General features: G+C 44.4%; 1 protein-coding gene across 1 annotated transcript in view; it reads right to left on the bottom strand.

The window, feature by feature from the left end:
• The window catches only part of LOC128136036 (BDNF/NT-3 growth factors receptor-like), a 136,400-nt gene that overhangs the window by 80,784 nt on the left and 31,686 nt on the right, over nt 1-23,930 (bottom strand). The window contains exon 5 of the mRNA XM_052775128.1: nt 22,276-22,430. Coding sequence (XP_052631088.1) covers nt 22,276-22,430 — 155 coding nt within the window. The remainder of the gene's footprint in view (nt 1-22,275; nt 22,431-23,930) is intronic.

The raw sequence follows: 23,930 nt of genomic DNA, 5'->3' as shown, positions 1-23,930 counted from the left end.
AGTTATCCCTGAAGACGTGGAGGAGGCGGTAATTCCCTTTGTTTGGGCTGGAGAAATACCTGGGAGATCTAAAAGAGCTGAACCTGTGAGAATAGATCTAAAACCAGAATCGACACCGGTAAGACGGAAGCAATACCCTATAAAAGTTGAGGCTAAGTTGGGGTTATTACCATTAATACGAAAATTCCTGAAATATGGGTTACTGAGAGAATGTGAGTCTAAGTATAATATTCCAATTCTGCCAGTGAAAAAGGCAGATGGGAAAACATACAGATTAGTTCAAGATTTAAGATCTATCAATCAGATAGTGCAAGATATACATCCAGTAGTTGCAAATCCGTATACCTTTTTGACAAGCTTGACAGAAAAACAAGAATGGTTTACAGTGTTAGACTTAAAAGATGTCTTTTTCTGCATCCCGGTTGCACCAGAAAGCCAAGAAATATTTGCTTTTGAATGGGAGAATCCTGAAATGGGGCGAAAGACTCAATATACCTGGACGGTGTTACCACAAGGATTTAAGAATAGCCACACCATTTTTGGAAATCAGCTCGCTAAAGAACTTGAAATCTGGCGAGTGGAGAATAGATAAGGTGGTGTACTACAGTATGTGGATGATATTTTGCTGGCAGGGGAAACCCGAGAAGAACGTTTAAAGCTGACAGTAAGCCTTTTGAATTTTCTCGGAATGAGTGGTTACAGCATATCACGAGAAAAGGCTCGAATAGCTCAAGAAACTGTAATGTATCTGGGGTTTGAAATTTTTAAAGGACATCAGCAGTTATCGACAGAAAGAAAAGAAGCCATCTGTCGCCTCCCAGAACCAGATACCCTCCGAGAACTACGAACCTTTCTCGGGATGACAGGGTGGTGCCGTTTATGGATTGATGAATATGGACTGATGGTAAGACCATTGTATGAAATGTTGAAAGCTTCTACAGATACCTGTTTAGAATGGACTGAGAAGGGAAGAAGTGCTTTTAGAAATCTCAAACAAGCACTACTGAAGGCACCAGCACTGGCATTGCCAAATTTAGAGAAGCCTTTTGAGCTGTTTGTTCATGAAAAACGAGGAATAGCACTGGGTGTGCTTACCCAGCTCCTTGGACCTTTATGCCGAGCGGTGGCGTACTTTTCCAAACAATTGGATACTGTAAGCCAGGGATGGCCTGGATGTTTGAAAGCCGTGGCAGCTACTGTAATTTTAATACAAGAATCATGGAAGTTTACCCTGGGTCAGAAGATTACAGTATACGTACCACACATGGTGATTACAGTATTGGAACAAAAAGGGGAACACTAGATGGCCCCAAGCCGAGTGATAAAGTATCAAGTGGTCCTATTAGACCAAGATGATACACAGCTCAAAACTACCACAATATTGAATCCTGCTACATTTTTGTCAACGGAACAGATAAAAGAGGGGGAGCAGAAATTAGAACATGACTGCTTACAGACTATAGAAGTATATGCCAGTAGGCCAGACCTTAAGGACACCCCCTTAAGTAACCCAAACTTGGAACTATGCACTGATGGAAGTAGTTTCGTCACAAATGGAAGACGCATGTCTGGGTATGCAGTAACCACTATAACTGAAGTTATGGAAGGAAATGCCCTATCACCAAAGGTGTCAGCACAGAAAGCCGAACTAATTGCCCTGACAAGAGCACTGGACTTAGGTAAAGGAAAACGCATAAATATATGGACAGATTCAAAATACGCGTTTGGGGTGATTCACACTCACGGGGCTATATGGAAGGAAAGGGGCCTTTTAACTACACAAGGCACAACCATAAAACATAAAGAAGAAATTTTGAAACTCTTGGAAAGTGTTCAAGCACCTGCTGAAGTGGCTGTGATGTATTGTAAGGCTCATCAATCTGAATCAACTGACCAACATCGGGGAAATAGATTAGCCAATTGGGCTGCAAAAAGGGCTGCAGAAAAAGGCATACAAGCAGAAGCTTTGGCAATAACCCCAGAGCGAAAGATAATATTACCAGAAAAACCGGTGTATGACAAACAAGATTTGAAATTGATTGAAAACTTGAAGGCAGAAAAATGAGAGGATGGATGGGCAGTAACACCTTTAGGCCTAGTAGTAGTTCCTTACACTCTCATAAATGAGATAGTAAGGAAAGAACACTATTCTGTTCATTGGGGAACCGAAAACTTGTTAAAACATTTGCAGAAATCAATTATTAGTAGAAATATGGTGGAAAGTATACGATCTGTGACTGAGAGGTGTGAAGTGTGTTGTAGGAATAATCCAAAAACGCAAAACAAGATACATTTTGGAAAAATAACAGAAGGTAGAGCACCTGGTGAGTATTGGCAAGTTGATTTTACTGAACTACCTAGAAAAAGAGGGATGAAATATCTGTTGGTTTTAGTAGATACGTATACCGGATGGCCAGAAGCTTTTCCCTGCCGTACCAATAAAGCCCAAGAAGTTGTCAAGGTTTTGTTAAAAGAAATAATTCCCAGGTTTGGAATACCTATAGGAATGTCATCAGACAGAGGTCCCCATTTTGTAGCAAAATAGTTACAGAGCTATCTAAAATATTGAATATAACTTGGGACTTACATACTCCATATAGGCCACAAGCTAGTGGAAAAGTTGAAAGAATGAACTATACCCTTAAGACACAAATAAGTAAACTGTGTCAAGAAACTTCTATGGATTGGATACAGTCTCTGTCTTTGGCCTTATTGAGAATTAGGGTACAGCCCAGAGGTAGACAGCGTTTGAGCCCTTATGAACTGTTATATGGAAGACCATATCAGACTCCTGGATTGCCAGGAGAAATGAGAATACAAGGTGAAAGTGATGTAATTCATTATTTAATCGCCTTGGGAAAAGTATTGCAAGAACTAAATAAGTATGTGCTGATGAATAAATCTTTGAATCTTGATTCGCCAGCTCACCCATTTCAGCCTGGAGATTGGGTCTACCTCAAATCTTGGACATCGGAGCCACTACAGGAGAAGTGGAAAGGACCATATCAAATTTTATTAACCACATACATGGCAGTAAAATTGAACGGAAAGGGCCCTTGGATTCGTTATTCAAGAATTAAGGCGGCAGCTCCTCAATGGAAAGTGGAACAAGAAATGCCACTGAGGTTAAAATTAGTTAAGAGTTAAGGGTGAAATGTGGTGGTCAGATGTTTTTATTTGTTTCAGTTTGATGTTCACAGGGAATCTAGGTATTTGGGATATGAACTTACACTTGAAACTAATTGGAGGAATAATGAAAACCATTAACGAATCAGATTGCTGGGCTTGTTCCCAACTCCCTGAGCATACAGAAAAGGGTGCAAATTTAGTGGGAATACCGATCCCCTTCAACACATCCTGGAATAATTTGTGGATAAGGCCAAAATTTACCCAGGAAAACGAAACTGATCTCCAAGTATGGGATGTGTATGATCCAAATGTTTCTGAAGTTAAATGTCTAACAACAAACAAAACCCTTAGAATTGGCAACAATGCCGTAGGTCACTACCCTTATTGCGATTGGGCTATGCAGATGCAAGGACAAAATTCACTGACTGGATATTGAAACGTTCCTAAGGGAAGTGGATGGTACTGGCTATGTGGGAAAAAGGCTCGGAAGGCCCTGTCTCCCAACTGGTCGGGAACATGCACTTTGGGGGTAATAATGCCTAATATTACAGTAATCGGGAGTTTGGGAAACCAGAATGGATGGGTAAGGACATTTTTGAGACGGCTCAGGAGAGCACCTAATGCTATTGCTGACCGTCCTACAGGATTTCATAGCTTCGTCCGATGGTTTCTACCTTGGTTAGTGAGTTAGAAAAGACATTAGTGAATATTTCGGCAGTGATTGAGCAAATTGAAAACTACACTGTAGATGCCATTCGAGCTTTGCAACTCGAAATTTCTAGTTTATCGAAAATGGTTCTTCAAAATACAATGGCACTGGATATGCTTTTAGCCTCTCAGGGAGGGGTTTGTACAGTCATAAATACCAGCTGTTGTGTTTATGTGGATCAATCAGGAAGGATTGCTACTGACCTGAATGAAATATGGAAACAAACCCAGCAATTACATAGAATAACCATGGACGATACATCTTGGGGATTTGAAGAAATTTGGAACAAATTAACCTCATGGTTGCCAGGCTTAAAATGGTTAAAGCAAATGTTTGCTATGATAATAGTCATCGTCGCTGTCAGTATTACTGCTTGCATATTCCTGTATTGCTGTAGATGTATTGTTGATCAGGTATCCTGGAGGAAAGATTGGTGAATAGAATATTCACCAACTTTTAAAAGGAAAGGATGGATTGATATAGTAAAGGTTGAAAGATCAAGAAAATGAGAATGAGCAAGAGGGAGCCATGAGCAATCGCAAAGCTTAATTAAATGTTTGATGAATTTACGATCTTGTTGAGAAGGCACAAGCAGAGGCCTTGCTTGAATAGATAGGGCCGGAAAAGATAAGAACTCCCGCCTTTGTTCTCGTCCTTGTAGATAATTTAGCTTAAACTAGTGTCGTGGTTTAACCCCAGCCAGCAACTAAACACCACGCAGCCGCTCACTCACTCCCCCCCACCCAGTGGGATGGGGGAGAAAATCGTGAAAAGAAGCAAAACCCGTGGGTTGAGATAAGAACGGTTTAATAGAACAGAAAAGGAGAAACTAATAATGATAATGATAACACTAATAAAATGACAACAGTAATAATGAAAGGATTGGAATGTACAAATGATGCACAGTGCAGTTGCTCACCACCTGCTGACCGACACCCAGCTAGTCCCCCGAGCGGCGATTCCCCGCCCCCACTTCCCAGTTCCTATACTAAATGGGACGTCCCATGGTATGGAATACCCCGTTGGCCACTTTGGGTCAGGTGCCCTGGCTGTGTCCTGTGCCAACTTCTTGTGCCCCTCCAGCTTTCTCACTGGCTGGGCATGAGAAGCTGAAAAATCCTTGACATTAGTCTAAACACTACTGAGCAACAACTGAAAACATCAGTGTTATCAACATTCTTCGCATACTGAACTCAAAACATAGCACTGTACCAGCTACTAGGAAGACAGTTAACTCTATCCCAGCTGAAACCAGGACAGTATCCACCCCTTATTCTATACCATTGACGTCATGCACAGTTCCCATACCTTTAGTTACATCCTGATCAATCATCACCTTTCCATCCCTTTAAGACATATGAGCAATGATATATATATATATGTATACACACACAGAGATATCATTCCTTTAGTTCATGGGTCATGTTCATAAAATGTTCATTGAGTTCATTTAGTTTCCGACTCTGGGCTCCATCTGTCATACCAGTCTTTCTGGGCAGGAGGGATGGTGCAAAGTCCTCTCAGTCGGTAGAGCAGAATTGGGCTTCAGTGCAGTGTGACAAGCAGGTGACATTTGGCGCAGCAGGAGGATGGTGTGCACCGTTGGATTGTTGCATGCTGGAGTCAGTTCTGGTTCCATCACTACTGCGCTTTGCTCGGTTTTATCACAGTTCTTTTCTTGCTTGATCTAAGTGATTCTTACTATAGTACTATGGATATAGCACATAATTATAGTAAGGATAACATACAGTAGCAGGGTTATATAGCAACTAATATACAGTTTAATTCTGGCTGTTCTCACCTAAAATTAAATCCCCTTGAGGCACACATCGGACTTCCCCATCTTTTCGCATCACCCACCAAGTGCACCCAGGCCCTTGAGCAAAAGCAATCCCACGAACGGGTTTACCTTTGCCTGAGGCAGGAGTAACCCAGACTGTCTTCCCTAACATATTTTTTATGTGCACTACAGGGACTTTATCCCCTTCTACAGTATGTAAAAATTCCGACTGGGCAGGGCCACCCCGATTGGCAGATCCTCTGGTGTTGACTAACCAGGTGGCTTTTGCTAAATGTGTATCCCAATGTTTGAAAGTTCCACCCCCCATTGCTCTCAATGTAGTCTTTAACAGTCCATTGTATCGCTCAATTTTCCCAGAGGCTGGTGCATGATAGGGGATATGATACACCCACTCAATGCCATGCTCTTTGGCCCAGGTGTCTATGAGATTGTTTCAAAAATGAGTCCCGTTGTCTGACTCAATTCGTTCTGGGGTGCCATGTCGCCACAAGACTTGCTTTTCTAGGCCCAGGATAGTGTTCCGGGCGGTGGCATGGGGCACAGAATATGTTTCCAGCCATCCAGTGGTTGCTTCCACCATCGTGAGCACATAGCGCTTGCCTTGGCGAGTTTGTGGGAGTGTGATATAGTCAATCTGCCAGGCCTCCCCATATTTATATTTCAGCCATCGCCCTCCATACCACAGGGGCTTTAAACACTTGGCTTGCTTAATTGCAGCACATGTTTCACATTCATGGATAACCTGTGCAATAGTGTCCATGGTCAAGTCCACCCCTCGGTCACGAGCCCATCTATATGTTGCATCTCTTCCCTGATGGCCTGAAGCATCATGGGCCCACTGAGCCATAAATAGCTCACCCTTATGTTGCCAGTCCAGGTCCACCTGAGCCACTTCAATCTTGGCAGCCTGATCCACCTGTTGGTTGTTTTGATGTTCTTCAGTGGCCTGACTCTTGGGTATGTGAGCATCTACATGATGTACTTTTACAACCAGATTCTCTAGCCGGGATGCAATATCTTGCCACAGTGCGGCAGCCCAGATGGGTTTGCCTCTGCGCTGCCAGTTGCTCTGCTTCCATTGCTGTAGCCACCCCCACAGGGCATTTGCCACCATCCAGGAGTCAGTATAGAGATAGAGCACTGGCCACTTTTCTCTTTCAGCAATATCTAATGCTAGCTGGATGGCTTTCACCTCTGCAAACTGACTCGATTCACCTTCTCCTTCAGCAGTTTCTGCAACTTGTCGTGTAGGACTCCATACAGCAGCCTCCCACCTCCGATGCTTTCCCACGATGCGACAGGATCCGTCAGTGAACAGGGCATATTGCCTCTCATTTTCTGGCAGTTTATTATACAGCGGGGCCTCTTCAGCACGTGCCACCTCCTCCTCTGGCGACATTCCAAAATCTTTGCCTTCTGGCCAGTCCGTGATCACTTCCACAATTCCTGGGTGACTGGGGTTTCCTATGCGAGCCCGTTGTGTGATCAGTGCAATCCACTTACTCCACGTGGCATCAGTCGCGTGATGTGTAGAGGAGACCCTCCCTTTGAACATCCAGCCCAGCACTGGCAGTCGGGGTGCTAAGAGGAGCTGTGTTTCAGTACCAACCACTTCTGAGGCAGCTCGAACTCCTTCATATGCTGCCAATATCTCTTTTTCAGTTGGAGTGTAGTGAGTCTCGAATCCTCTGTATCCTCGACTCCAAAACCCCAGGGGTCGGCCTCGGGTCTCCCCAGGTGCTTTCTGCCAGAGGCTCCAGGTAGGACCATTCTCCCCGGCTGCAGTATAGAGCACATTTTTAACATCTTGTCCTGCCCGGACTGGCCCAAGGGCTACTGCATGAACAATCTCCCGCTTAATTTGTTCAAAGGCTTGTTGTTGCTCAGGGCCCCATTTAAAATCATTCTTCTTCCGGGTCACTTGGTAGAGAGGGCTTACAATCAGACTGTAATTTGGAATATGCATTCTCCAAAACCCCACGACACCTAAGGCGGCCTGTGTTTCCTTTTTATTAGTTGGTGGAGACATAGCTGCTATTTTGTTAATCACATCCATTGGGATCTGACGACGCCCATCTTGCCATTTTATTCCTAAAAACTGGATCTCCCGTGCAGGTCCCTTGACCTTACTTTCTTTTATGGCAAAACCGGCTTTCAGAAGGATTTGGATTATTTTCTTCCCTTTCTCAAAGACTTCTTCTGCCATGTTGCCCCATACGATGATGTCGTCAATGTATTGCAGGTGTTCCGGAGCTTCACCTTTTTCCAGTGCAGTCTGGATTAGTCCATGGCAAATGGTGGGGCTGTGTTTCCACCCCTGGGGCAATCGATTCCAAGTGTACTGGACACCCCTCCAAGTAAAGGCAAATTGTGGACGACTCTCTGCTGCCAGAGGGATTGAGAAAAATGCATTAGCAATGTCAATTGTAGCATACCACTTGGCTGCCTTTGACTCTAGTTCGTATTGAAGTTCTAGCATATCTGGAACGGCAGCACTCAGCGGTGGCGTAACTTCATTCAGGCCGCGATAGTCAACTGTTAGTCTCCACTCCCCATTAGACTTTCGCACGGGCCATATGGGACTATTAAAAGGTGAGCGAGTTTTGCTGATCACTCCTTGGCTCTCCAGTTGGCGAATCAACTTGTGGATGGGAATCAGAGAGTCTCGGTTGGTGCGATATTGGCGCCGGTGCACCGTCGTGGTAGCAATTGGTACTTGTTGTTCTTCAACCCTCAGCAACCCCACAATCGAAGGGTCTTGAGAGAGACCAGGCAGGGTATACAGCTGTTCAATCTCCTCCGTCTCCAAGGCAGCTATACCAAAAGCCCATCGATACCCCTTTGGGTCCTTAAAATACCCTCTCCTGAGATAGTCTATGCCAAGGATGCACGGAGCCTCTGGGCCAGTCACAATGGAGTGTTTCTGCCATTCATTCCCAGTTAGGCTTACTTCAGCTTCCAATACAGTTAACTCTTGGGATCCCCCTGTCACACCAGAAATACAAATGGGTTCTGCCCCTTCATAACTTGATGGCATTAAAGTACACTGTGCTCTGGTGTCTACTAGAGCCTTATACTCCTGTGGGTCTAACGTGCCAGGCCATCGAATCCACACAGTCCAATAGACCCGGTTATCCCTTTCCTCCACCTGGCTGGAGGCAGGGCCCCTCTAATTCTGGTCAGAGTATCCAGTACTCACTTCTTGTAAAATTGGCTCAGAAGTCCCTTCAAGAGGATCAGAAATAAGATCAGCCCTTCTACTCTGTTTGGAAACCGGAGCGGCATTTTTCCTGGTAGAATCCCCTTTTGTGGTGGTTTTTCCTCGCAGCTCACGTACCCATGCATTTAGGACCGAGGTAGGTTTTCCATCCCATTTCCTCATGTCCTCTCCATGATCACATAAGTAAAACCACAGGGCAACTCGCGGTGTGTACCTTCTATATTCTCTCTCGGGCAGAGGAGCGCTCACTCCTAATAGATGAGACATTGGTCCTTACAGGTGGGCAACAGGACATCTCCTCTTTGAATTGCTGGAAATCCTCGGACAGCTTCTCCACAGCCGAAATGCAGGCTTGTAGGGAGAAAGAGAGATTTTCTTCGTATTGACGGAGTTGGCGAGCCACTTCATCCACTGTCGGTGCCTCTTCGTCTTTCCAGGTCATTATTGCCAGTGAGTTGGCATAGGACGATGGTGCGCTCCGTACAAACTTCCGCCACATGGGTCGTGTGCATTGGACTTCGTCTGGATCTTTGGGTAATTGTGGGTTGTCCGGGTCATGATGAATTGTCTCTAGCACAGCTAATTCCCTCAGATATTGGATACCTTTTTCCATGGTGGTCCACTTGCTTGATTGACATATAACATCTTCCTTGAAGGGGTACCTTTCCTTCACACTTGACAGGAGTCGCCTCCAGAGGCTGATGGCTTGTGTCCCTCTTCCAATTGCCTTGTCAATGCCACCTTCCCTGGCAAGCGATCCCAGCTGCTTGGCTTCCCTACCTTCTAATTCCAAGCTATTAGCCCCATTGTCCCAGCATCGGAGGAGCCAGGTGATAATATGCTCACCTATACGGCGGCCAAAATCTTTTCGCATATCCCGCAGCTCACTCAAGGATAGGGACCGGGTTATTACCTCTGGTTCTGCCTCTTCCTCCTGTTCCCATGATGACCCTGGTTCGCCTTCATCCTTCGCTAAGCGAACTGATTTTTTTGTATATTTCTTTTTCTGTACGGGGGCAACTGATACTGGTGCAGGTTGGTCTGCTGGTTCAGTTGCAGTACCGCTCGCCGGGTCTTGGATAACCGCAGTGTCTGTTGCCAAGGTTTGGGTAGCTGCCGTGCTCGTCGCCGGGGCTGGAGGGGCCGCAGTGCCTGTTGCCGAGGTTTGAGTGACCGCAGTGCTCATCATTTTGTTGTTAGGTCCAGAGACCTTCTCTTCCCCTTGAGGGTACTGAGTGGTGTTGAACAGGGCTCGATAGGCATGGGCCAGGCCCCAGCACGTTGCAGTAATTTGTATCTCTCTGGAGCTGCCGGGGTGACAGCATACCTTTTCCAAATATTTTACTAGTTCTTCTGGATTCTGCACTTGTTCAGGGGTGAATTTCCAAAACATTGGAGGTGCCCACTTTTCTAGGTACTTGCCCATACTACCCCACACACCCTGCCACTCATAATTATCCAGCCTTGGGGCAGATCTCTGGGTGATTTTCTTAAATAGTTGTTTAACCTTAAACGAGAGCTGAACCACATTCAGAAGCATGCTAATTCCTAGCAGTAGGGCTAGGACCGTGCTGGTCCCAACATCCCAAGAGTATTCAAATTTTTCAAAATTCTCAAACACCATTGTAAGTGGACTGAAGGAGAAAGGAGAGGGGAAGAAAGGTACCCCACCCATAGACTGGTTTTCCAAGGAGGAAAGGTAAATGGTATAATTATTAATAGTTTCCCACAGATGGCTTCCACAGTATAAAGGTGACAATGCTGAGTGCAAGTACCGGATTAATCCCACAGCCGACGACTTTATCATACCATAAACCAGTGTTGTACAATACATCAAAGCAAAAACCTTAATCCACCTCCCACGGATGATAAGCAGCAGAAGAGGGACTACATACAGCAAGCGAGGTGATACATAACAGAACTTTAAAAACCAGAGCAACAACTCTAAGAACACATAAATCAACATAATGACCAGCGACTATTAGACCAATATAATGAATGCTTATAACAAATTTGTTTTAACAAGCTCTGGTCAGGTTTGTCGTTATCTCAACCCTTCGAGCCCCACGTTGGGCGCCAAAAAAGGACTGTCGTGGTTTAACCCCAGCCAGCAACTAAACACCACGCAGCCGCTCACTCACTCCCCCCCACCCAGTGGGATGGGGGAGAAAATCGGGAAAAGAAGCAAAACCCGTGGGTTGAGATAAGAACGGTTTAATAGAACAGAAAAAGAAGAAACTAATAATGATAATGATAACACTAATAAAATGACAACAGAAATAATGAAAGGATTGGAATGTACAAATGATGCGCAGTGCAATTGCTCACCACCCGCCGACCGACACCCCGCCAGTCCCCGAGCGGCGAATCCCTGCCCCCACTTCCCCGTTCCTATACTAGATGGGACGTCACATGGTATGGAATACCCCGTTGGCCAGTTTGGGTCAGGTGCCCTGGCTGTGTCCTGTGCCAACTTCTTGTGCCCCTCCAGCTTTCTCGCTGGCTGGGCATGAGAAGCTGAAAAATCCTTGACATTAGTCTAAACACTACTGAGCAACAACTGAAAACATCAGTTATCAACATTCTTCGCATACTGAACTCAAAACATAGCACTGTACCAGCTACTAGGAAGACAGTTAACTCTATCCCAGCTGAAACCAGGACAACTAGCCATATGGTTTTACATCACTAATGAAAACTTAGATAATAAGAGCACTAACAAGCATTTTTTAGGGACTAACGTGCATTCTTTAGGATAAGATGTATCAAAACACGTAAAGGACCATAGTGCGCAGAATCACCTGAGGAGGGTCAAGTAGCGGACAAGTGAGGAAGACTATGGAAGACCACCAGAGGACTCCTGAAGACCACCAGAGACCTTCAATGTGCCTGTGTAAAGGACATTTGCATATGCTAATAGTTTCCCGGAAAACTAATGAATATGTATAACATTTCTCGGAAATCTAGTGAATATGTATGTAGAACATGTACTTAACCTGCACAATTAGGCCTGACGGTGTGCACGATAGGTGGAGCGATCCCCCATGCACCCAGCACTGCAATAAAGAATGCCTGCTTTCTAAAACTCCAAAATCGAGTCTTAGAGAGTTTCCTCGACCGGCTTTTTCGGTATCACCCAGATTGATTGAAGCAGCAACATTCGTAGTGCCTCTGTGATAACATATTTAAGAAGGGGTAAAAAATGCTACCGCAACAGCAGCCGGAGAGAGGAGTGAGACTATGTGAGAGAAACAACTATGCAGACACCAAGGTCAGTGAAGAAGGAGGGGGAGGAGGTGCTCCAGGCACCAAAGCAGAAATTCCCCTGCAGCACATGGAGGTCCATGGTGGAGCAGATATCCACCTGCAGCCCATGGAGGACCCCACGCCGGAGCAAGTGGATACATCCTGAAGGAAGCTGTGACCCCATGGAGAGGAGCCCACGCTGGAGCAGGTCTTCTGGCAGGACCTGTGACCCCACAGGGCACCCACACTGGAGCAGTCCATTCCTGAAGGACTGTACCCCATGGAAAGGGCCCATGCTGGAGCAGTTCTTGAAGAACTGCAGTCCATGGGAAGGACCCACATTGGAGTAGTTCATGAAGGACTGTATCCCATGGGAGGGACACCACGCTGGAGCAGGGAAAAAGCATGAGGAGGAAGGAGCGGCAGAGACAAAGCATTATGAATTGACTGCAACCCCCATTCCCCATCCCCCTGTGCCACTCAGGGGGAGGAGGTAAAGAAGTAGGGAGTGAAGTTGAGCCTGGGAAGAAGGGAGGGTGGGGGGAAGGCATTTTTTAGATTTTTTCTTATTTCTCATTATCCTACACTGATATTATTGGCAATAAATTAAATTAATTTCCCCAAGTCAAGTCTGTTTTGCCTGTGATTGATAGTAATTGCTGAGTGATCTCCCTTTCCTTATCTCGACCCACAAGCTTTTTGTCGTATTTTTTCCCCTTGTCCAGTTGAGGAAGGGGAGTGATAGAGCAGTTCGGTGGGCACCTGGCAGCCAGCCAAGTTCAACTCACCACAGTCCTTTGTGGTGCTCAACATAGAACACGAGGAATTCGAGATAAGGACAGTAATTGGGACAGGTAATGGGCAAAACATGGACTGAACATTGTTAGAGAGTGGAATAATTGTGGGGAATTTTTGTTGTTGCAATTATGGTGAAGGGATAAGTGTTAGAATATGTGTAAATTGTCCACTTCTGTCAGTGTTTTGATGATGTTTTGATTTTGGTGTGGGGAATTCTTTTTGTTGATGTAAGTGAAGTTCGTGAGGATTGTAGATTGTGTGATGAATGTATATTTTAATGATAATTCTTAAATATGTGATTCACAGAGGTGAGGGATGGAATGTATTGGGTTTATGTGGCAAGGTTTTGGTAGTAGGTTGACCTTGGCTAGCTGCCAGGTGCCCACCAAGCCACTCTGTCACTCCCCCTCCTCAGCAGGACAGGGGGGAGAAAATAAGATTGAAAAACTCATGGGTTGAGATAAAGGCAGTTTAATAAAGAAAAGCAAAGGCCGCATGTAAAAGCAAAGGAAAACAAACAAAAAAATTATTCTCTACTTCCCATCAGCAGGCAATGTCCAGCTACTTCCTGGGAAGTAGGGCCTTGGTACATGTAGCAGTTGCTTTAGAAGACAAGTGTCTTAATAATGAATGTTCCCCCTCCCCCACTTCTTTCTCTTATCTTTTATTGCTGAGCACGACATCATATGGTATGGAATATCCCTTTAGCCAGTTTGGGTCAGCTGTCCTGGCTACGTCCCCTCCCAACCTCTTGCCCATCCCTAGCCTACTGGCCTTTGGGTGGGTGAGGGTTGGAGAGACAGCCTTGATGCTGTGGAGCACTGCTCAGCAGTAGCCAAAATATTGGTGTGTTAGCAACACCTTTCCAGCTACAAATACAAAGCACAGCACTATGAGGGCTGCTATAGGGAAAGTTAACTCCATCCCAGCCAGACCCAATACAATCCAGAAAAAATTAGTCTCATACTTTTTTGCTACTTTGGTCAGTATATTTAGCTAGCATATATGACCAATGACAACATCTGCAGAAACAATACATAAAAAATAAGCATACGAAGCTCAGAGGATAAACAAAACTGAAAGCCAGATCAAGCACCACACCAACATACACAAAACATTTTCTCGGATTAACTAAATTGACCAGATTGACTAGATTTACCAGCATTGCTAGACTGAGATCCACAGCAACAAAAAAATCCACATGGGGCTGCAGACAACTGTAGAAGAGAGGCCTTTCCCAAAAACACCAGAAGAAAAAGGCATCTTCAGTTTCAGTGAGTTCAATGATAGCAACTCAGTGATCAAATGCTTACCAGAGGCAGCAACTGATAATTTAATATAATCTGTCCCAAAGAATCTGATCCTGCATCCCTGGGATTAAGTGAGCTCCAGGTGATCTCCAGAAGACTAACAGACTTATGAGTGATCTACATAGGTGACCCCACACATAGGACATGTCTTGCTTCCAGGAATTTAATACACCAGTGGCAATCGCAGCCATTGCTTACAGAAATAGTAATGAGAACAAAGCATTTACTTTTCTTTCTAGATTTTCTAATGCTATTTATGAGCTGGAAACAAGAAAGAGGAAGGTCTAGGTGGCCACACTGTATGGACAATCAGCAAATGTTGTGAAAACAGCAAAAATAAAGCACATTTCTCTACGCAGAAGGCTCTACTAATACTACTGTGGTAGATGCAACTTAAAACCCGTTGACATAGTAATTAAGTGTGACTTTACAATTTAAAAGAATCCAGCAATTTTCATCATACATAAATACATTCCAAATGCAGCTGGAAAAAATAGTGCTGCAAACACCATAACAATTGATTGACACTTTTAATATTGCACTTGGAAGGGATCTTCTAGTTATTGAACACACCTAACTTTAAATATGAACAACAGAAATCACAAAATTGATGGCATCTAAATTGTAACTAGCCTTTAATCAGCTCATTAATGAATAGATTTAGTAGGGGAAGGGGATAGAGTTTTGAGCAACAGAGAAGAGCCAGGGGATGCTGATGTATTAGGAACCAACAGGGAAACACATGTGAAATGCCTCAAAGGAATTAGGGTGTGTTCCTCTAAAAAGGTGACATGGTTGATAGCCCAACTGAAGTGTCTCTATACCAATGCACACAGCATGAGTAACAAACAGGAGGAGCTGGAGGGGCAGGGGTTGCCCTCTATGTTAAAGAATGGATTGACCACACAGAGCTGTCTTTGAAAAACAGCGATGAACAGGTTGAGAGCTTATGGGTAAAAATTAGGGGCCACGCCAACAAAAGAACCCTCGTCATTGGTGTTTACTACAGGCCTCCCTATCAAGGGGAGCCTGTTGATGAAGCATTTTTACTTCAACTACAGGAAGCATCACGCTTGCAGGCCCTGATCCTGCTGGAGGACTTCAATCACCTTGATATCTGCTGGAAAAGTAGCACAGCAAGCCATAAGCAGTCCAGGAGACTCTTGGAGTGCATTGAGGATAATTTCTTAATCCAGGTGATAGACAGCCCAACCAGAGGAGAAGCATTACTGGACCTGTTGTTTGCCAACACAGATTAACTAATTAGAGTGGTCAAGATTGGTGGCAGCCAGGGCTGCAGTGATGATGCCCTGGTGGAATTCACAGTCTTGAGGGATGTGGGCCAGGTGTAGAGTAAAGTCAAGACCCTGAATTTTAGGAGAGCAAACTTGTTGTTGTTTAAGGAATTAGGGGATGGGACCCCCTGGGAAGCTGCCCTCAGGGACAAAGGAGCTGAATAGAGCTGGCAGCTCTTTAAGGGCATTTTTCTTAGAGCAGAAGAGCTCTCAATTCTCATGTGTAAGAAATCAAGCAAGGAAGGCAAGAGACCTCCTGCTCAAAGTACAGTGTAAGAAGGAAATGCACAGGCAGTGGAACCAGGGATGTGTATCCTAGGAAATATATAGGGACGCTGCCCGGATGTGTAGGGATAGGATCAGGAAAGCTAAGGTGCAGTTGTAGCTGAATATGGCAAGGGATGAGAAGAATAATAAGAAGGGCTTCTACAGGTATGTTGAAAAAAAAAGCACGATTAAAGAAAATGTACTATCCCCTGATAAAAAAGACAGGAGAACTAAAACTAATCAACATGAAAAAGGCTGAGGTACTCAACAATTTTTTTGCCTCGGTTTTCAATGGCAATTGCTCTTCCCACATTTCTCGAGTCCCCAAATCTCAAGGCAGGTACTGGGGGAATGAAGTCCCTCCCATCGTGAGAGTAGCTCAGGTTCGAGACCACCTGAAGAACCTGAACATACACAAGTCCATGGGACCTGATGGTATGCATCCCAGGGACCTGAGGGAATTGGCTGATGTAGGCGCTAAGCCATTCTCCATCATATTTGAAAAGCCATGGCAGTCAGGCAAAGTCCCCAGTGACTGGAGAAAAGGGAAATATCCCACCCATTTTTAAAAAGGAGGACCCTGGGAACTACCAACCAGTCAGCCTCACCTCCATTCCTGGTGAAATCATGGAACAGACCCTCCTGGAAGATAAGTCAAAACATATGAAAGACAGGGAGGTGATTAGAGACAGCTAACAGGGCTTCAATAAGGGCAAATCATGCCTGACTAATCCAGTGGCTTTCTACGATGGAGGGACTGCATCAGTGGACAAGGGAAGAGCTACAGATGTCATCTATCTGGACTTCCGTAAGGTCTTTGATACAGTCCCCCCACAACATTCTTGCTGCTAAATTGGAGAGATATGGCTTTGATAGATGAACTGTTAGATGGATAAGGAATTGGCCGGATGGACACGTCCAAACAGTTACAATCAATGGTTCAATGTCCATGTGGAAACCAGTAATGAGTGGTGTCCCTGAAGTGTCTGTACTGGGACGAATACTATTTAATCTTTACCAATAACATAAACAGTAGGATTGAGTGCACCCTCAGCAAGTTTGTGGATGACACCAAGCTGAGTGGTGCAGCTGATTCGCTTCAAGGAAGGGATGCCATCCAGAGGGACCTTGACAGGCTTGAGGAGTGGGCCCACCTGAACCTCATGAAGTTTAACAAGGCCAAGTGCAAGGTCCTGCACCTGGGCTGGGGCAATCCCCAATATCAGTACAGACTTGGGGATGAAGGGATTGAGAGTAGCCCTGCAGAGAAGGACTTGGGGGTACTGCTGGATGAAAAAATGGACATGAGCTGGCAATGTGTGCTCGCAGCCCAGAAAGTCAATTGTATTCTGGGCCACATAGAAGCGTGGCCAGCAGGTTAAGGGAGATGATTCTGCCCCCCCCTACTCTGCTCTTGTGAGACCCCACCTGGAGCACTGCATCCAGCCCTGGGGTCCCCAGTACAGGAAAGACATGGACCTGTTGGAGTGAGTCCAGAGGAGGGCCACAAAAATGATCAAAGGGATAGAACACCTCTCCCATAAGGAAAGGCTGAGAGAGTTGGGGTTGGTCAGCCTGGAGAAAAGAAGGCTCTGGAGAAACCTTACTGCAGCTTTTCCATACTTAAAGGGGACTTATAATAAAGACAGAGAGAGACTTTTTACCAGGGCCTATAGTGACAGGACAAGGGGCAATGAGTTTTAAACTGAAAGAGGGTAGGTTTACATTGGACATAAGGAAGAAATTTTTTAAAATGAGGGTGGTGAGGCACTGAAACAGGTTGCCCAGTGTCCTGATTTTGGCTGGGATAGTTAATTTTCTTTCTAGTAGCTGGTATAGTGTTATGTTTTGAATTTAGTATGAGAAGAATGTTGATAACACACTGATGTTTTCAGTTGTTCCTAAGTAGTGTTTAGACTAAGTCAAGGATTTTTCAGCTTCTCATGTCCAGCCAGCAAGAAGGCTGGAGGGGCACAAGAAGTTGGGAGGGGATACAGCCAGGGCAGCTGACACAAACTGGCCAAAGGGATATTCCATACCATGTGACATCATGCCCAGTATATAAACTGGGGGGAGTTGACCGGGGCGGACGGCTGCTCGGGAACTAACTGGGCATTGGTCAGCGAGTGGTGAGCAATTGCATTGTGCATCACTTGTTTTGTATATTCCAATCCTTTTATTATTATTGTCATTTTATTATTGTTATTAGTATCATTGTCATGGTTTAACCCCAGCCAGCAACTAAGCACCACGCAGCCGATCACTCACTTCCCCCCCCACCCAGTGGGATGGGGGAGAAAATCGGGAAAAGAAGTAAAACTCGTGGGTTGAGATAAGAACAGTTTAATAGAACAGAAAAGAAGAAAATAATAATGATAATGATAACACTAATAATATTACAACAGCAATAATAAAAGGATTGGAATATACAAATGATGCGCAGTGCAATTGCTCACCACCCGCTGCCGATCAACGCCCCGTTAGTCCCTGAGCGGCGATCCCCCTGCCCCCACTCCCCCCAGTTCCTATACTAGATGTGACATCACATGGTATGGAATACCCTGTTGGCCACTTTGGGTCAGCTGCCCTGGCTGTGTCCTGTGCCAACTTCTTGTGCCCCTCCAGCCTTCTCGCTGGCTGGGCATGAGAAGATGAAAAATCCTTGACTTGAGACTAAACACTACTTAGCAACAACTGAAAACATCCATGTTATCAACATTCTTCTCATACCTAACTCAAAAACATAGCACTATACCAGCTACTAGGAAGACAGTTAACTCTATCCCAGCTGAAACCAGGACAATTATTTTCTTCCTTTCTGTCCCATTAAACTGTTCTTATCTCAACCCATGAGTTTTACTTTTTTTTCCCCCGATTGTTTCCTCCATTCCACTGGGCAGGAGGAAGTGAGCAAGTAGCTGCATGGTGTTTAGTTGCTGGCTGGGGTTAAACCACAACACCTAGACAAGTTGTGGATGCCCTATCATTGGAAGTGTTCAAGGTTTGGTTGGATAGGGCTTTAAGCAACCTGGTCTAGTGGAAGATGTCCCTGCCCATGGCAGGGGGGTTGGAACTGGATGATCTTTAAAGGTCCCTTCCGACCCAAACCATTCTATGATTCTATGATTTGTACCATATAAACAGTAATTAAATTACCTTCCTAATTTTCACATGAATTATCTACAAAGCAGAGCCTTATGACCAAGAAACCACAGTGTTCTCTTCCAACTTCATAGGAAGAGATTTATTAGTGAGGCATCCTATTATCAAGACTTTTACCACATACTGTACAGGTTACTTACTACATTATGAAGTAATTAATTAATTAACATCTGCAAGAAAAAAAAAGTATGTTTACTTAGCTCCTAAAAAAAAAAATTAAATTAAAAAAAAATCAACAAACCAGCCATGGGATGAACCATTTAATCAGTAGAGAAAATTAGAAAATGTTTCATTAACAAAATTTACAAAGGCCTGCATGCCTAAAACTTCTCCTGACAACCAAAGGAGCTAAAAGGGGCTTCTTCCTCTAGTTCAGTTATACTTAATAGCCTCTTGGACTGTGCTAGAAATCAAATAAACCAACTACATCATTGGTTTTTCTGGAAACTGTCTTGTGCTTTTAAACAAAGAAAAATATGTACAGAAATTCTGAAAGCAACAGCCATGCCAGCCATGCATCAGATCTTTTCAATATCTTCCAGAACACAAGCCATGTTCATGAGAATTGTCATTTATCTTCACCAATGTCACGTCCCAATTTCTCAGGATGACGACTCAGGTTTGCTGATTCCCAGGTCAGGATTAAGGTGAAATGACACCAGGGATCCTTTAACTCACAAAACTCAACTTTTATTCACTCACCACAAGAATTGGCATGAAACTACGTCAGTAAACTGTGTAATATGCTAACCCTACATCACCAAATGTATACTACAGACCTTGCTTATTTGGGGATCAGTTCAGGGAAGACAATAAGGAGAGCCCTCCCGTTGAGTCACGAGGTTCAGAGTGGACCCCCTTGCTTTCTAGACTCCTTCTCAGAGAGGAGCCTAGGGGCAGCTGGATCCACTCCTAGTCCCAGACTTGGTCAATGGTTTATGTCTAAAGGGATGAGGTGTAGGGATTACAGAAAAGGAAAAAGAAAGAGAGAAACAAGACAGAGAGAGAAGAGAAAGATTTCACCGGTCCTGGGTCCAGCGTTGGTTCAGTCAGCTGAGGGGTCCAGTTCCGGTGGGCTTGCACTCGTGGGGCTTCAGTTTGTGTCCTTTTATCATCCTTGCCCCTCCTTCAGGTGGTCACTCGAACTCATTAGGCTAATTAGGTGTCATGAGCGGTTTGTGAGCCTTTGGGCTTGGGGGTCGTTTGGGGAGTAACTTCTCCTTCCCTACATGGTGAGCTGCCCTGCTCAGCATATCAGAACAGCATTATCAGAACAGGGAGCTGTGCACCCTCCTGCACGCCCTCCCCTCCCAGTCCTGTTGCTGATCAGTGCTGATCGGCTTCTTTTCACTTGGGGTTCCTTGCTAGGCAGGGTTCGTTGTTATGCAGAGTTCGTGGTTAAGCAGAACTTGCCCCACCACAATGTTTGAGACATTAACTCTTTCAGTCCCTCACAACCAAGGACATCCTATTCTGTCTCTAGGAAATGGCTGTGTTGCCATCTACCTCTCCTAATTAAAAAGCTATGTCCTACATTGGTTCATACCAGAAAAGGTAAATTAAGGGGAAAAACTCACCAGAAGGGGGGGGGGAAGAGAGAGAAACACAGAGTGCGTAAAGTCTAGTTGTATTTGGATCCTGTAATTAACATTAAACCAAATGTGGGAATAATTTGCAGGTCTGTGCTAACATTCACACAGTTCTTCAGCAAAAGGCACATTCCTCATATGCAAAATTCCACATACTGATACTTCAGTCTGAATGTCATATATTCTCACAGTCAAGGGCACCTTTTCTCCTCTTCTCCCTCTAGTTTGAAGTGCCACCTTCCCTTCTCATGCCAAGTATTTTAATCAAGATATGTCCACAGGATGTGCACATGTGTACATACATGCATCTACATAGCATCAAGAGGTCAGAAACAAGTCTCCTGGGGCTGAAGATTCTAAAGAATTCAAGAGAAAAATAATGTCTCACACATTTAATTCTGGGATTTTAACACTGAGAATTTTCAAAGGAAAATCCTAGTTACCTAGTAGTTTCTAGACATGCTAGACAAGGACCTTAAAAGAGGCTGTGCTGTCACTCCCATTTTGTGGCAACTGATTTCAATCCACCAGGAGACCTTTCAACACCTGGCAGATGAATATACCTTCTAGTCCATCCAGCCAGAGCAGCCAGTCAGGTCAATTTAGCTCAACTCAGTATCATCTCCCATTTCAGGTAAATCAGACCCTGCAGTACATAAGACCACCAAAACAAGTTATGCATTAGTGTCATTAAATGCAGCACACATTGGGTCTGCAGCAGGTCCCCACCATGGCTCTAACCCAACGGTGGCTGCAATCAGAGAGTGTTGCACCCTCCGTATAGCCAGCGGAGAGAAGGGTGCTCAGTAGGCAATGATGGAAGGAAGAAAGGTAGAATTTGTTTGTTCCTCCTGACATTCACCTTCGCTTACAGCTTTCCCAATCCAAATCAGTCCTCCAAGAGGAAACCCTGCTCTTGTCTTCTTATCTGCCTGCTGCTCAGCACCCCAGCACCCCATCCCACTAAGAAAACTCCAGAGTTCAATAGACTTTGCATCACATCAAAAACACCTGAGCTCTTCTCCCATCCACAGAGGAAGAAGATCTCTTCAACTATCAGGTGAAATCTTCCACCAGCTGTCCCAGGACTATATACAGGAACCAAAGTTGCATACAAAAAACCAAAAAGGGGATGACCTTATTGTTACACCATTTTTCCACCATTTCCAAATACATATAAGGTAACTGAAAATAATATCCTGCAAAATGCTACAAACCTAAGCTTGTAATGTCTCTTTTGCATAGCCTATGCAGAGTTTTATCTGTGTGAAAACCAGCTATTTGTTAACTTTTTCAGTAGGCACATTTTTTCTGAATTTCCTTCCTGTAGTCTTAGCAGTAGAGTTTGTATTTCTGAAGGAAAAGAAAGATTTCATTAACCTCAGATATCTGAAAAAAATTTCAAGGAAGCAAAATCTTGTGTCTGTTCAGCTTGGAAGCACTACTATTTTTTTCAATAAAGGCGCATGCATTTTATATAATTCTTGTGTGTTGTCTGTAATTGATGTTCTGTTTTCCTGCACTTGAATAACAGTATGTTTTTAAAGGTTCAAGGAAAAAAAAGGCTTTATGTGAAGCTCCCAAAATTATTCCATGTGGCGTGAAAGACTGGTGAGTGGTTAATATTTCCTCCCAAAACCTTTTCCTTTATCAGCACTGTTGTCATCTTGATAAGTATCTTGTCAAAAAGCATGTTTATTTTTCCTTTCTCACAATATCTTAGTAAGAACTTTATGTTAAGAGTATTACCGCAGTTTGGGACCTTCATATCCAGCAAGGCTGTCCTCTTGGTGTTGTCATCTATGCAATATAAATCCCGAGTTTCTCTGTAGAACTTGGTCTCCTGAAATTTCTTGATCCACATAATTTCACAGGAACACTTGAATGGATTGTCCAGCAATATCCTACAGCAAAAATCAAATGATTTCTTAAGAAAATATCATGCATATAGAAAAAAGTTTCAAAGCACTCATATGGGTAAAACTAAAAGTTGAACTCTACTTTAAAAAGGTATGGATCAAAGACCTCAATGTAGTGCAAATTGTAAGTAGATACAGTTTCTTTGTAGAAAATGAAGCCCTGTCTGCAACAACTAAGAATCCATCCTGCCACAGATCAGAGAGATCACACAGGGGGCTCAATTCCAATCTCCAATTCACTGGTGTAAATCAGGAGCGTCTGGACAATTGGGCTTTCCACTAAGATCCATTTTATTTCATGGTAGCTAAACACATCAGAAATTCTTCTCTTGTATGATAGACTCTGCTCAGCTATCTCAGAAAGACCACTCCAGAAAAGGTTTATTGCTGTTAAGTGGATAAATTCTTTATAGAGCCAAACAGTCATGTATTATAGGCAAATTCTAAGTCTAATCATAAAAAAGGATTTTACACAACCTTAAAGATTCATCATGTATATCACTCTGGAAAAATCTCATAATAAAAGCCCTAAGTAACATCATGAAGAAACACTAACTGAAAAAATGGCCCTGAAACAGAAATGTATAGTATAATCTAGCTATACAGTATGCCGTATGAGATTTAAAACACTGATTAGCAAATCAAACATGAACCTGTTGGAGCGAGTCCAGAGGAGGGCCACGAAGATGATCAGAGGGCTGGAGCACCTCTCCTATGAAAACAGGCTGAGAAAGTTGGGGTTGTTCAGACTGGAGAAGAGAAGACAGCCCTGCGGAGAAGTACTTCGGGGTATTGGTGGATGAAAAACTGAATATGAGCCAGCAATGTGCACTCACAGCCCAGAAAGCCAACCATATCCTGGGCTGCATCAAAAGAAGTGTGGCCAGCAGGTCAAGGGAGGTGATTCTGCCCCCTCTACTCTGCTCTCGTGAGACCCTACCTGGAGTACTGTGTTCAGCTCTGGGGCCCCCAGCATAAGGAAGACATGGACCTGCTTGAGCGGGTCCAGAGGAGGGCCACAAAGATGATCAGGGGGCTGGAGCACCTCCCCTACGAGGACAGGCTGAGAGAGTTGGGGTTGTTCAGCCTGGAGAAGAGAAGGCTCCAGGGAGACCTTCTAGCAGCCTCCCAGTACCTAAAGGGAGCCTACAGGAAAGAGACGGGGAGGGACTCTATCAGGGAGTGCAGTGACAGGACAAGGGACAACGGTTTTAAACTGTGTCCTGGTTTCAGCTGGGATAGAGTTAATTGTCTTCCTAGTAGCTGGTACAGTGCTATGTTTTGAGTTCAGTATGAGAAGAATGTTGATAACACTGATGTTTTCAGTTGTTGCTAAGTAATGTTTAGTCTCAAGTCAAGGATTTTTCAGCTTCTCATGCCCAGCCAGCAAAAAGGCTGGAGGGGCACAAGAAGTTGGCACAGGACACAGCCAGGGCAGCTGACCCAAAGTGGCCAACAGGGTATTCCATACCATGTGACGTCACA

This window comes from Harpia harpyja, chromosome W (assembly GCF_026419915.1).
Source record: "Harpia harpyja isolate bHarHar1 chromosome W, bHarHar1 primary haplotype, whole genome shotgun sequence".
In the NCBI taxonomy this organism is placed as follows: Eukaryota; Metazoa; Chordata; class Aves; order Accipitriformes; family Accipitridae; genus Harpia; species Harpia harpyja.
This window is presented reverse-complemented; position numbering and strand designations above follow the sequence as displayed.